The sequence below is a fragment of the Heterocephalus glaber genome, unplaced genomic scaffold (genome assembly GCF_053883595.1).
Source record: "Heterocephalus glaber isolate CG9 unplaced genomic scaffold, H.glaber_assembly_v1.0 deba00000953, whole genome shotgun sequence".
Taxonomy (NCBI): domain Eukaryota; kingdom Metazoa; phylum Chordata; class Mammalia; order Rodentia; family Bathyergidae; genus Heterocephalus; species Heterocephalus glaber.
In genome coordinates this window covers 31047-46449 of record NW_028258176.1, presented here as the reverse complement: position 1 = coordinate 46449, position 15403 = coordinate 31047, and the positions used below count along the sequence as shown (strand labels likewise).

Below are 15403 nucleotides of genomic sequence, written 5' to 3'. Positions count from 1 at the left end.
AACACTGGAAAAGTCAAATTGATCATGAAAGATAAACAATTTAATTGTCTTGGGACAGTAAGGAAGCCATGACAGCATAACTAAAGACACTCAGGAAACAGTATTTCCAGAACTACTACCAAATGAGGCAAGAATGCTTGGATAAGTGTCCAAAGTAAGAGGGAGTATTTTGAAGGGGATCCATGGCAATGTATCTTTCTTGTAATAATTTTTAACTTAAACACTCACTGTATTTTTATCACATCTCATATATCACTTTACTTTCTCTTTTTGTACTCTCAATTGATGAACATCAAGGTTAATGCTATGTATTTCTTTTGTGAATAATATGGTAGTAAAAATGAGAATGCATACATATTTTGACATGTTAATTTTATTTACACTAACACTCAGAAATTCAATGGCTGGATCACAGGATAGTTCTACTTTTCTAAGAAACTTATATACTCTTTTCCATAATTCCTATAGTAATTTACATTTTCACCTGGATTGCCTAAGAGTTCTACTGTCTCCACAGCCCCATTAGTATTTAGTTTTGCCTTTTCTATAATAGCTGTAACATCTGAAGTGAGGTGATAGATCATTGTGAATTTTACTAGCATTTTTTTGATAATTATTTTGAAGATTTTTTTCATACTTTGTAGCCATTTTATTTTGAGAAATGTATATACACGTGTTTAGCCTGTGGTATAATTATTTGGTTTTTTGCTATTGAGTTGTTTGAGTCCCTTCAAATTTCTAGGTATTACACTCTCTTCAAACTTATATTTCAGAAATAATTTCTCCCAAACTGTAAACTGCCTCTCAAATGTGTCAATTTTCATTATTTTTGCTTTTGTTGTGTGGATTTTGATGTTGTATCTAAGCCCTCTTTGGCCAGACCAATAGCATAAAGCATTTGTTCTGTTTTCTTGTGGTAGTTACATGTTTTTGAATCTTGAACCTAAATATTTAGTCCAATTTTAGTTGATTTTTGTGTATGGAGAGCAGCCAAGCCATACTTTTACTCTTTTTTATATGTGGAAGACTAGGTTCCTTACCTCTTTTGCAAGAAATGTCTTCTCTCTATGGTTCTTGGCATTTCTGTTATAATCAGTTAGCTGTTTGTGGTGTGTTGGTTGCTTTGGTCTCGTTGCTGAGACAGAATACCTGACACCCAAAGTTAAAGTGTAAAGGGTTTATTTGCTCACAGTTTGTAGGGGCTTCAGTCCATAACAGGCTATCTCCAAGGCAGTGATGGCAAACAAGCATTGCAGAGGAGAAACAACATCACACCAAAAGATAGCAAAAATAATAAGGGACATTAACAGCACCTTTCTGCTACTTTTATATGATTCAGACTGCTTAGGGTGGGTAGCACTCACACTCTTAATCCTAGTGCCCTCAGGACTACCCTCACCATGAGTCAATCACTCACTCTAGATTCACTACCTAGAAAAAGCCTGAGGGTTTGTGGGTCACCTAAACACAAACCCTAATGTGTGGATTTATTTCCAAGCTGTATTCCTTGTTCAAATTTTCTGTGTGTCTGTTTTCATGCCAATACTATATTGTATTAATTAACATGGAATTGGAGTGTAATTTGAAGTCAGATATTTTGTATTAAGTCTCACTCTTTTTGCTCCAGATTGCTTTGGCTATTTGGAATCTTTTGTAGACCTTCGTGTATTTCTGCACTGTACTATGTATTTCTGTGAAGAGCAATTGAATTTTTCAGAAACTGCATTGAATCTTTAGTTACATGGCATGTGTGATTTAACACTAGGGATTTTAATGATTTAATCTACTGACAGATCACAGACACCTGCATGGTGCCCAGATGACCCTCAGGGTGGGGAGTGGAGGGAGCCTGAGCACTGCTGTGCTTTCCACATCTGGATAAACACAGCCAAGCACTCTGCCCCTGAAATCTTAGAGCACAGCACAGTAACCCAGTACAGTGAGTCTAAGCAAAAAAGGAGATATGAGGGATTTAGAGTTTTATTTTTTTAACAAATGTGTCATTTTAAAAGAATAAGGTTGGTGTTTTCTTGTCTCTAATCCAATTATTTAATCTCATTTGTAATTCATTTCACTGATTAAAAACTCTAATATCAAATTAAATAATACTGGTGATCATGTTAGAGAAAATTATCAGTTCTATATTATGATGTGTGAGATACATGTATCATATACAAACTAGCATAAAATGTCAGTTCTAGAAAAACTGTAACATTCTTAATATTAACTATGCATATAATACATACCCATATAAACGTATATTTGTATCATATAAATATGTGTAAAACACAAAGTATGAACATATAGACTTATGCATGTATTTCTAAAAATTAAGGAGAATAAATGAATATGAAATAGAATTGACATGAAATGATTTTTAAAAGAACATTTAATCACATTCAGTCATATATTTTATTGGATTTTGCCAGCTCAAAATGTTATTTTTGTTGGTTTGCTTGCTTGTTTGTTTTTAGACAGGGTCTGTCTATGCAGTTCAGGATGTCCTTGAACTCACTTTATAGCCTAGGCTGGCCTCAAACTCAAAGTGGTCCTGCTGCCTCTGCCTTCCAAGTGCTGAGATTATAACAACACACCCATGTTGTACCTTTTTAAAACAAGTTTTTCTTTCTGTTCCTCCTATAAGGAAGCACTAGGCTAGCATTCTACTATTTAACACTCTATTTCACTTGATGAGCACTAAAAAGCCAAAGAACTTGTGTTCTCCAAAAAACTGACAGAGGGTGTGGATAGGTAGAGGCCCAGAGCTCAGTCTTTCCAGGGCAAGGAGGAGAGCGAAGGCTCAGGAGTTCACCCTCTCTGTGTGAACTGAGAAGCTCTGCTGGATCCCACAAAAGTCTCTGGCCATTATCCAAGTGACCAAATCTTCATGGTCCAGCACATGCTGCCCACTGCATCCTCCAGGAAAAATCAGCAGGCTCAGGAGGACCAGGCCCATGTGATTCAACAAGGAACCTGCCAGGAGGACTCTGTCCAGATAAAAAGTGTTCTAATACCAGTGTGGGTCACCACCGCTGCTCACTGTCAACAGCTTTGCCAAAGCTGTGACACTGGCTCATGACTCCCTTCCTTTCTGCTTTGCTCAGTTTCATTCCCAAAGAGTTTAGTAAACTATGGCTACTGGAGGGGCTTTCCATATAGAAAATCTCAACAGCAAAATACAACCCAAATCAACCAGTAGGGACGCTCCTGCTCCCTGCAAATTTGGAGCCTTTTCTCTTCACAGCCTGGTCATCTCCTACCCTTGTGTCCACAACAAGCACCCTTGGTTGTTCTAAAACTGAGGAGAAAGGGCCTTCCCATGAGGAGAAGGACCTTCCTTTTGGGTCAGGCTGATGTCTGCCGATGTCTTCCAACATATCCCAGTTGGGCTTTCCAAATGATTCTCTGTGTTGCATATGATAAGTAGATTCCAGGCTTTTGTGTATGATGATTATAGAATCGCAAGTGTATAGCTGAAGGTAGAAGAAAAAGCAGCTACCTATTGAAGATAATGGGAATATGTGCTCAGGGCAGGTATGAACATTAATGTAGTATTGGGCAACAGGGAATGAAAAGCACAGCACTGCATGCAGATGAATCAGGCTTTTTAATTTTTAAGGACATACACCCTAGTCTGGGTGCTTCTCACTGGGTCTCTAGGTAAGGTTGACAGGAAAGATTGACAGGTTGTTGAGTCATCTTAGGTGCTTTCCATTAGCACGCATGCCCCAGAATTCACTCTGCTTAAATTACATGTATGAGATGCAGTCCATATCTATGAAACTTTAGTAAGATTTGTGTGGGGAAAATGTTACTGAAGGCCGGTGTTAGAAGACAAATGAAAAGAAGCAGGGGTACAAGCTCAACAGGAGAGACTTATTTCATTACAGACCTGAGAGGGACCACTCTGGCATGAGAAACCAGACCACCACCTCTCATACAGGCTAGGAAGTCTTTATAGGTTTGTGGGCATGAAAAGTGGGGTCTGTGGCAGGTAAACACAGAATGGGATTTTTAGAGGAGATGTTCAGTACAAAGGCATTGGGGCTATCCACTTAGGGACATATAAGGAGTTGTGTGTTGTTTGTCAAGAGCAGGGCTGAACAATGACTGGGGATTATAGGGTGTAACTGCTCTGACTGGGCCTTATCATCCCATGATGATTCATCTACAGCCGGTGCACAAGTGCAGCAAGGGAAGGGATTAAAAGTGGTCTCTGCTCATACTAGGATAGCAGTGGTCTGATTCTTTCATTCCAGACTGTATGGTTAGATAGGGAAAATGGTTTGTACATTTCTTTCTTAAGGATTTCTTGAGAAATCCTGCTGATAGGGGTGATCATGATCATGAGGGTTTTGTTTGGACTGAGTAACGAGGTCCATACCAATGTGGTCTTTAACAAATGCCCATGAAATGGCTGCCATCCTATTATTGAGAAATGTTTGAAATAAATTGATTAGGAATAGCCATAATGAATACAAAGAAAGAGGAGAGTAGAAACTGCAAAATAAGGAATCCACCATATGATAGGGAACTTCTATGAATCAGATGAACATTGTAGGGTGACCTACAAAACTTTCTGTGCCTCCAAAACTTCTGTTTATCCCCTGCAAAGTTGTGGTTAAATTAGTATGATGACCCGAAATAAAAGTATAGTATGTTCTATGAAGCATGACACAAGTATCCCCTTGTACAGATTGCATGGGGGAAATGGATCCCACACACTTTTATCATGGGTTTCATTGCATCATTACTTGGAGTTTGACAGTCTCTAGGTGAGAATAAACAAACTTTACCAAGACATTAAAGCACATATGACTAAAGCATGAGCATCACAATGAAAAGGAAGATTAGAGAAGGTGTCATATCCATACACTGTTCTTTAGGGATTGGAATAGCAATTGTAACCATCTGTATTCTAAACTTGTTTGTAGCTGAAAACTCAGCAGGGTTCAGTGACTGGAGTCCCCTTTTATGTTGAGCCTATATTACATTTTTAAAAATATGATTTTGGCTTTACTTTTGTAGGCATTCAAGACCAAGTTAAAGTGACACCTGTGTTAATCAAAATTAACCTCTCACTATCTATCATGGTCAGTTAAGGCTCCTTGGGTGTTAATTTTGTAACCCTGTAAAGATCTACCCTGATCCTCTGCTACCTGCCAGGGTGTGGCTTTCTATGTAAGCATGGGTGGTGATCTTCCTTTCAGCCCACTGTACATTGATTGACTCTATTGTCTGGAGTCCAAAAATCTCCCTATTCAAGAATTTGCAAGGCTTACCTTGCAAGGTCAGGGCCAAAATATTGTTTGTCCTCTTATTTCAGTTGCTTTTCTAGCTTTGGTTTTCTAATGTTAGTTGTTGAACATCCAGGATATTAGTGAAACTAGTATTGCAGTGGGAGCAATAGGTTTAATCTTATGATCTTGGTATCAACCACCTTGAAATATATATATATTTTTAAAATTAACTTTATTGGTACATTTTAGGTATACAATATAGTGTCATTCATCATTGGAAATTTGCACCTTTACATAATCTCTCAGTGCTATTTTTTCCCAATTCCTCTGCCCTCCCTACAACCCCTTCATCCCTCCCTATATACAAAGATTTTGTTTCCATTTTTTCTTTTTTCTCATATTAATTCCCTTCTTTCCTTTCCCCTACCCATCTCACTTCCCCTTCCCCTTTGCACTTTTCTTCCTATTTCTCATTATGTATCACACCTTTTAGTCCTTATTTACACTTTAACTCACAATAGCAAAACTATATCAAAATGTAATATCATCTGCTACTTAAATCTCTGGCACTTCTTTGTCAAATCCCAGGTGCTGTCTGTGGTCATCCTACCTCTACCTCTACTGTATCCAATACCATTCATCTATCTTTTGCTGCACATAGCCTGATCCCAAAGCAAAGCTTGAAAATTCTTCCCTGTCTTTGCCTTCCTTCCCTAACAGTTTTCCCATTCTTTCTTTTTGTCTTCCAACCAGCATCTTTTATAGATTCTTTTTGCTTTGTACACTGTTAAGATCTCCTGTTATATTTATAATCTGTCTTCTGTTTTCTTAGTTCATGAATTTCTTGCACAGTTTTTTTCCTGTGGTCTCAAAAATATCTATTATTTTTCTTTTCAAAATCTTAGAAAAATTTTCTCAGGAAAACCAAAATTTTATTTTGAATAAAATTTCATCATAATATTTAATTCCAAATCATATATGTCTTAAGCATTAATCATATCCATGACTAAGAAACCTGTAAGAAATTTGTAAATACTGAAGACTATTTCACCCCAATTAGTTTCCAACATCATTTCTTGCAATAACTCATTAGGAAGTAAACTTCCTGAAGTGGAACATGCCTAATTATTTCTGCAATATCCTTGGTATCTACTAAAATTTGCCACAGTGAGGTCTATGAATTCTATGCTAATTAAGTATTGTTAAATTATCTGACTAACAACAACATCAGTAGAATCTTCTAGTGATTTTAAACCTAGGAAAATAAGAACAGACAATATATTTCAGACATTAATACAATCCGGATCTAAATCATTCTCCAGAATTGTGAATCAAGATCAGCAATCTTCATAATCTTATAATATTGTATTTTACATGCATTATGCAGAAGTTCCTTTCTACTCTGTAGTGAGGTTTAATATTCATTAGGCTATAAACAGAATTAATGTTAATGTGTCTATTTATAATGGATTAATATGGCTAAGACAAGATTACATGACTATTGTCCCACACTTTCACATTTTACACTATTCCATGGAGTGGACCCTCTGGTTTCTTGCACAGTGAAGCTCATTTGCCTTTGTCTGCAGGAAAAAAATCATGTGGCAGCATGTTAAAAGTCAGAGATACACTAATAGGAGGGAAAAAAGAGTTTTGGGGAAATTTAGTTCATTTCTTTACTTAATTCTATAACAATGAATTTTTTTTATCAGTAATGTTTTGGGCTATTTTGTTTTCTAGGTTCAGTGAACTTTAAACTCCTTTCCCTCCTTTATGGCCTTTTCTTAAACAGTAATCATATTGGGAGAAAAGGCAGTTATTTATTCTTTCCAAAGTAAATGAAACAAGTTACATTATATATTGAACATCAAAGATAAGCTTCAAAAATTTCAAATGCAAAAATCAATATACCAAAAATTGACTGACAACTGGGTAAAGGCTGCGATGCAATCCCTTTTCAAACACATGTGTGATTATTCACTTAAAACTTTTTGTTATTAAGTGGAGATGTGCATTGGTTTTGTCTCTAGGTAAATATATAGAAAGAAAATTAGTTTTATTCATTCCTCTACCTCATTAATCTTCTCATGTCATTCAGACAAAAGACTGAATAAAGAAGCTGACTTTACACTTTAATTCACAGGTCAAGGCCCATATAGTTCCATCACTAAAAAGAATTTCAAAGCCATCAGGACAAATAACTTTGCCTCACTATAACACCTATTTAAAGACTTTTTTTCTTTTGTTTTGAACAGTAAAAATTCTTTCACTGCTATCAGAGAAATTTTACTTTGAAATCTTAGGCACTTTTGGGTATAGAAGATTAAGAGAGAAAAGTACTACTAAGGCATTTAACAGATCATTAAAAGTAATAGCAATGTTTATTGAAAACTTACTACGTTCTGACTACAATTTTAAGCTTGTTTCAAACCTAAATAGTTTAATCTTTACAATGACCTTCTGAAGTTTTGTTTACTCATCTTATAAATGAGAAATCACAATACAGAAAGGCCATGCAGCTTGAGCCAACTCACTACACTAAGAGTAAAAAGGCTGTGACTGCTACATAGGTGGGCTCCCTCCAGATTTTGAAGTTATCAGTAGAATTTTCTAGATTTATATGTCTGTGTGGAGGGCCAGGGTGCTCTGCATATGCCAATATGGAACCGAGATTCAATGACTATAACTCTATTTGTTCTAAATTTAATGATTGTATCTAATGACTAACTTTGGGGACTTCCTTTGGATTCAGTGGAAAACTATTCTCATATCATAAATGAAAGGCAATTTTGGACTAAATTTACTTTTTCTTTAACTTTCCTTGATAGAAACATTGCATGAGTTTATCCAGGAACATCAAGAAGTGAAGGCTTTGGTTATATCCATAATACAATTTTCATAAATAATCCCTCAAAAACTAATTATACATAGTGTAACTATTGAATGAACAATAATTTTTCGTAAGTTATTTCAAAATTCTAAAGGGTATAGGAGATTTGGTACAATGAAAGTCAATTTTAATCTTTCTAGTATACACATACTATTTTTCAGAGCTTCAGTTTCATTGTAGATAAGTAAGTTAGTTTTCCTTCACAGTAAAATTTGAGATTTAATTCTTTTGACTTGGAAATAGAAATTTTTATATTTATGCCTAATATATTAAATTTCCTCTGAATTATAATGTACTTGTTAGTTTTTAAATGTGAGAACTAAATAAATCATCAAACATTCATATAACATTTATGAACTGTAAATTCACACAAATACATTTTTTATATTAAGAAAATTTATTACAGTAAACGACTCACCATTAATTCCCCCCAAATACTCTCCCTCTCTTTTATTTTTTTCTACCACACTTAGAGAAAAACCCAAATATTTTTTATTAGTATGTGTTTTTAGTGCAGGTAGTTTACAGTCATCTCAGGGAGTGGGTACGGGAACATAATACAGCTTTACCGCTTGTTTCTTTTTTTTTCACCTGCTTTCCTCACACCTTTTCCTTATTTTATTTTCATTCAGGTTGTTAGGTTCCTCGAGGTTCTTAGGTTGTTAAGCATATATGTATTCTACTTATTTCACTTTTCCCTCTTCCCCGAGTTCTCTTAGACCCCTTCTCATCTGCAAGAGATCTATCCCTTTGTCTCCTTCTAGCCAACATTTATTGTGCTCTTTTGTACTTTGTTTTACTCAAACGAGAGACACTACATGGTATTTAAGCTTGCACATCTGATTTATTTCACTGTACATTATATTTTCTGATTACATCCATTTTCCTACAACTATTTAAGATTTGTCCATTTTCCTACAACTATTTAAGATTTGTCCTTCTTTATAGCCAAGATATATCCCCACATTTTCTTTATCCAGTCTTCTGTTCATAAGTATACAAACTCCTTCCAGGATTTAGCTCTTATAAATTGTGCTATGGGGTGGGGGATTTAGCTCAGTGGTTCTGGTGCCTGCCTCCCAAGCACAAGGTTCCGAGTTCGATCCCTAGTACCAAAAAAAAAAAGGAAAAAAAAAGAAAAAGAAATTGTGCTATGAAAATTCATATGAATGTATCACTATAGTATGATAGGCAACAGAAGAAATAAAAGGGATATATACATAGAAAAAGCAGAGCTCAAATTATTATTATTTACAGATGACATGATACTCTCTATAAAAGACCTGAAGAACTCCAACAAAGAAAACGCTTAGAATTAATAACTAACTTAAACAGTGTAGCAGGATCAAAATCAAAATTCAAAAATCAATAGCATTTGTGTACACCAATAATTAATTAAATGAGAAAGAAATTATGAAAACAATACCACTCATGGTAGTGTCAAGACAAATGAAATACCTAGGTATTAACCTGAACAAAGAAGTGTTAACACCTCTGCAAAGAAAACTACCATACTCTGATTAGGGAGATTGAAGAGGATATCAGAAAATGTAAAAATGTCTTCTGCTACTGGATAGGCAGAATCAATATTGTCAAAATGGCCATAATCCAAAAACTTTTACAGAGATTCAATGCAATCCCAATCAAAATGGCAACAACATATTTCTCAGACCTAGCGAAAACAATCCTAAAATTTGTTTGAAACCAGAAGGCCTAGAATAGCAAAAGCAATCATGGGCAACAAGAGCAAAGTGAGAGCCATTACATTACCTGACCTCAAGCTGTACTACAAAGCAACAGAATAACGGCATGGTACTGGAACAAAAACAGACACCTGGATCAATGAAACCGAATACATGGTGCAGAAATATCCCTTGGCACATTAGCTGTTTGATCTTAGATAGAGGGGCCAAAATGATACATTGGAGGAAAGATAGCCTATTTAACAAATGGTGCTGGGAAAACTGGATATCTGCAGAGGATTGGAAGTCAATGCATATGGCTCACATGTACCAAACTAAAATCAAAAGAGATCAAAGATCTAAACATTGAAACAGAAACATTGAACCTACTGGAACATAAAATGGGTAAAACTCAAATTCAGATGCACTTTCTAATCCAATACATTTATCCCTAAATTGTAAAAATCTGTATTTTGCTATTATGTCTGAATTCCTTAAATGAATTATGTGTATGAATATCTCAAAAGGTTTTGTTTATTTCAGTAGCCATATAAGTAACTTATTAATCTATCATAATGTGGTAAAAATATGAATATGAATAAGTTGAAAAGCAAAAAACCGCAAGTATCCTCTTATTGCTATTAGCAATTAAATTTGATGCTGTTATTGGATTTTACATTTCTTTCAGTATAAAGCATATATATTTTATAAGATCTGTGATTATCAGTTTTGTCTAACTAAACAGTACACCAAATTAACAGTAATGTCTAGTTCTATAATTATTTTAAGTAAAAACTTTTTACTCTTTTTTTAAAACAAACCTCTCTCTCCCTCTTTCTCTGCCCTCTGCCACCTTGCCCTATAAACTCCCTATTGACCAACTTAGACCTAATAATAATGCATTTCATAATCCAAATAGCAAAAAGAAGTGATTTTGAATGTTCTCTCAACAGAAAAATAATAAATGATTAAATTGATTAATACACTAATGACCTCCATTTGATGATTATACAGAGTACATTTATTAAAATGTCAAAGTTTACCCTATAAATATATAAAACTATTACCTGTCAAAAATTTAAAAAGAAAAGAAAAAATGTAAAAACTATATTATGTCACAGCACAAATGACATATAAAATTTATTTACTGAAATAACAGCAAAGAAATTCTAAATATTGTTAAAGAATTTAAAACCCAAATAAGTATATCATGGAGATACACAAATAGTAATGATGAGGAAAACACTCCTCCATGTCACATCATAGACAAAACTCCAGAAGTCCAGCCACAAATGGGATTTAAAAAATCTGCTCACAGAAATAATGGCAGAACACTTCAAATGTGAGAAAAGAGAGTCATATAGAATCCCAAATAGCCAGGAGCAGAAATAATCCTCTTCATGACACATCATACTCAGTATCTCAGAAGGCTAACATAAGGACAGACGCTTAAAAGCTGTTAAAAAAAAAGCACCAAATCGCTTATAAAGGTAAACTCATTGGAGACAGCAGACTCCTTAACACAAACTATAATTGCCAGGAGAGTTTCCAGTGAAATGTTTCAAGCCCTAAAAGAAAACTTCCAACCCAAACTGATACATCTTGTAAAACTATCTTTCAAAATTGACAGAGACCGTTATTTCCATGACAAAGAGCACATTAAGAAATTGATGACCATGAAACCAATATTAAAAAAAACTTCTCAAAGATTTTCTAGAAAGAGACAATAAAGCACAAAATGTCAAAAACTCTAATAGAATTAATACACAAAGCAGAATGAGTAGTTAAGCAGAAGGGAAAAGGAGTCTCCATGTGAAGGAAAACAATTCCCCAATCAAAATACACAAATTGGCATAATGGATCAAAAAACAAAACCTAATCATATGCTCAATAGAAGATACACATTTAATCCAAAAAGACATTCATAGCCTAAAAATCAAAGGATGGAAACCAATGGTCCATGCAACAATGTATGTAGGTCTCTTCCAAAAGAATTAAAGATAATATATTACAGTGACTATACATGCAAACTTGTATTCATTGTTGCACAACTCATAATAGCTAAATTGTGCAAGTGCCTTATATGTCCATCAGCAGATGAATAGATAAAGAAAATATGACATTGCTGTGCACGCCCTACCGAGGTCCTGAGTCACGCAGAAGACGCCGAATCACCCCGCTGCAGACAGGCAGGTCTGCCCACACCCTGCCGAGGTCCCCAGTCGCGTGGAACACACGCCGAATCAGCCCGCTGCAGACAGGCAGGTCTGTGCACGCCCTACCGAGGTCCTTAGTCACGCGGAAGACGCCGAATCACCCCGCTGCAGACAGGCAGGTCTGCCCACACCCTGCCGAGGTCCCCAGTCGCGCGGAACACACGCCAAATCAGCCCGCTGCAGACAGGCAGGTCTGTGCACACCCTACCGAGGTCCTGAGTCACGCGGAAAACACCGGATCACCCCACTGCAGACAGGCAGCCACCTGATTCCACATTACCAAGGTGCAGAGGACACCAGACCACCAGACCAAGGTACTGAGTCCCACTGTTCCTGGCCCAGAGGTAGGGGCTTCTGAGCTGTCGTCCCAAATTGGAAGGAAGTGGGAGGGCTAAGGGAAAGGATAGAAGGGAATGGGATTAATATGGGAAAATGGAAAAATAGGAACAAAATCTTTGTAAATAGGGAGGGCTGGAGGGGTTGAAGGGAGGGCTGGGCAAAGGTGAAAAACAAGAACCAAGAGAGACTATGTAAAGGTGCAAATTTCCAATGATGAATGTCATTATATTGTATACCTAAAATGTACCAATTATTAGAATGAATAACTGTAGGGAACAGGGGAAGGGGACTTTACCAGAACCTCTGCAGTAAGTCCTAGTCTTCTGCGAGCCACGGCAGCACACGGCGAATTACAGGAAAGGTAGACTAATGAGACTGAGAAGAAGCTGAGCTTTGGGTCTGATCAGTGCTGCTCTGGGCGGCAAAGGCAAAACCCCCAGCTTACCACGCCTTTTATTCAGTACATCGGGAGAAACAAATGTAACAAATGACTTGCAGAGAGTTCAGTACATCGGGAGAAGCAAATGTAACAAATGACTTGCAGAGAGTTCAGTACATCGGGTGAAGCAAATGTAACAAATGACTTGCAGAGAGTTCAGTAGTTCACATTGGAATAAACAAGGTGTAACGGAAGGCTTGCAGAGAGTTCAGTACATCTCCTGCAAACAAGATATTAATCAGTCCAAGAACAATGAGGAACTGAGCAGATGTTTGTTCTCCCAGGATGTTTCTTGTCCTGGAGAATCACAGCATCACTGGATCACTGAAGTCTCAGTTGTGACCGGAGGCCAAACGAGTTATTCTGTAGCTGGGCTGTAGACAAGAGAACTAGGCTAACCAAATGATTTATCCCTAGAATTATGTAGCATTGCTCCCAACAATCACAGTACTCCAGAACGTCCTCATCTTGGTTCCCACTCTGCCTGGCCTCTGGGTCTCCATAGTTGTGGAAATGGGCAGGGTTCGGGTAATAGGAGAGAGAAGCTCCCCAGCCTGAGCCAGGGTCCTGGAAGCTCTGGGCTCTGGAAAGCCACACAGGTAGCAGCAGTAGGAGCAGGAGGAAGAGCACAGAGCAGGGCACACAGGGGCTGTGCCTCCCCATTTTGTTGCCCGTCTCTGTGACCTCCTTGCTCATGGGACCCTGTCCAGAGCCCAGGGAGGCCGAACACCAGCCACCTCGGGCCTCCTGCGTGGCCACCTCCTCTGTGCCCAGGGACCAAGGTCCCTGGAGCCCTGTCACCAATGCGCAGTGTGCCCACACCAGTTCCCTCTCAGAGCACAGTGACTGGGGACACTGCTTCCCTCAGTGTCCAGCCACGGACTGTCCCCAAGGCCCTCCCCCTAACCCCAGGGCAGAATACCCTGTGGTTATGATGGACGGAATGGTTGACATGGTGACTTTGTGACCCGCAGCTCTGCCCAGGGACCTGCTTGTTGACAGCATCAGGATCATGGTCAGCATCATGACCACATGCAGGTCCCTGGGCGGAGCTGTAGGTCACAAAGTCACCATGACAACCATTCTGTCCATCATAATCCCAGTGTTTTGCCTAGAGGAGGAGGAAAGGGCCTTGGGCACAGCTGGCAGCAGGACACCTGGGGCAGCAGTGTTCCCAGTCTTTGCTCCGAGAGGGAACTTGTGTGGGCACATTGGGCATTGGTGACAGGGCTCCAGGGGCCAGCCAAGGTCCCTGGGCACAGGGGAGGTTGTCAACCAGGAGGCCCTGGGGCAGGGTTCAGGAGCAAAGAGGTCACAGAGACAGCCAAGAAAATGGGGAGTCATGGCCCTAGTTCTGTGCTCTCCCTCCTGCTTGTGCTGCTGCTCCTTTCAGCCCTGTTTAGCACAGGGAGCCCCCCGGATGTAGTTGCCAGCTGGAGAAATGTCCAGGGACTTGGCCTGGGCTCCGGAAGTTTCCAACCCCAGGTCTCAGTGCACAGCTGGCATAAGAGGAATGCAGATCAGCCACCATGCCCAGGCGTCTCCGACATCTACTTCATCCTGAACAAGTGAGTGGCCCTCAGATCCTGCCTCCACCCAACTCCAGGAAGAAGCAGTCCCAGTCACTGCAGGCAGGATGGGGCCTTGGGGAAACCCCATGTCTGTAAGAGGACTGGCAGGGCCTCCAGTGCTCAGCCCCCAGCACAGGCCTCAGTGACTTCCTTATCTCCTCAAGTGGAGGTGTCACCACAGGGGTGGGCTCTGGGTGGCTCTGGCCCTGCAGCAACATGGCCCAGCCCTGGGTCCTGCAGGGCTCTCAGTCACTGGGCCCCAGGAGCCACCTCCCAGCCCTGGGAGAAGCCCCATCAGGGATCTCTGGGAGAGACCATCTATGGCCTCTGGGGGGAACTCAGCTGCATCCCTGCCCAGTGGCCTCTCCTCTAAGCCTTGCTCTTCCTCCCACCCTGCAGACCTGGCACAGTCCCTCCACTTTCAGGGCAGCCAGGGGCTCATTTGGCCCTGGGGAAGCTGTGCTGTCCCTGGGGCTCCTGCTGGCTGTCAGAGAGGGAGGCAGGTGGGTCTTGGTCTTAGAGAGGTGGCCGGGTTCCATCCCAGCCCTCCTGCTGGCTGGGGCTGGGACCCAATGAGAGCCTGTGCAGCCCTCAGCAGGGAGACGCCCTCCCTGGTCCCCAGCCCTCCTCTCTCAGCCCTCTCCCTCTGGATGCACAGTAGCCCGGGGGTCTCCCTGTGATGTCCTGTTGCAGGGTGGGCTCCTAGGTGGCCAAGGTGCCTGGAGGATGCTGGTGGTGACAAGACCCGGGCTTCCTGGGCTGGGCTCTTTCCACAGTCACAGGTGTGGCCCTCTCATCTCCTTCTCTGTGGGCACTGAGGGTGGGGAACACAGGCCCCAGTCCCAGCTCCTGAGCCAAAACAGCCACCTAGGAGCCCCCTGCCCGCCATGAGAGAAGTCCCTCCTCACTTCCAGCCCAGGGACTCTGAGATGCCCTGGGCAGGTGGTGCCCTCAGATCCTTAGCACAGCATGGGTGGTGGCTGCCTTTGGGCATCAGAGTTGGGGAGGATGGGCGCCCAGGGTGCT

General features: G+C 39.9%; 1 protein-coding gene across 5 annotated transcripts in view; it reads left to right on the top strand.

Moving 5' to 3' along the window:
* Window positions 1–10310: 10310 nt before the first annotated feature.
* Window positions 10311–15403, top strand: part of LOC147828600 (anthrax toxin receptor-like) — a 29244-nt gene continuing 24151 nt past the window's right edge. Inside the window, exons 1-2 of one of the 5 annotated variants that reach the window (XM_087209206.1) lie at window positions 10311–12342; window positions 14200–14374. Coding sequence is in view for 3 of the 5 variants with exons in the window: in XM_087209205.1 (XP_087065331.1) it covers window positions 13839–14374 (536 nt within the window). In the remaining 2 variants the exon portion in view is untranslated. Of the gene's footprint in view, window positions 12343–13731; window positions 14375–15403 lie in introns of those variants that run through there. The other 4 variants (XM_087209207.1, XM_087209205.1, XM_087209204.1 and 1 more) reach the window with 4 other exon arrangements.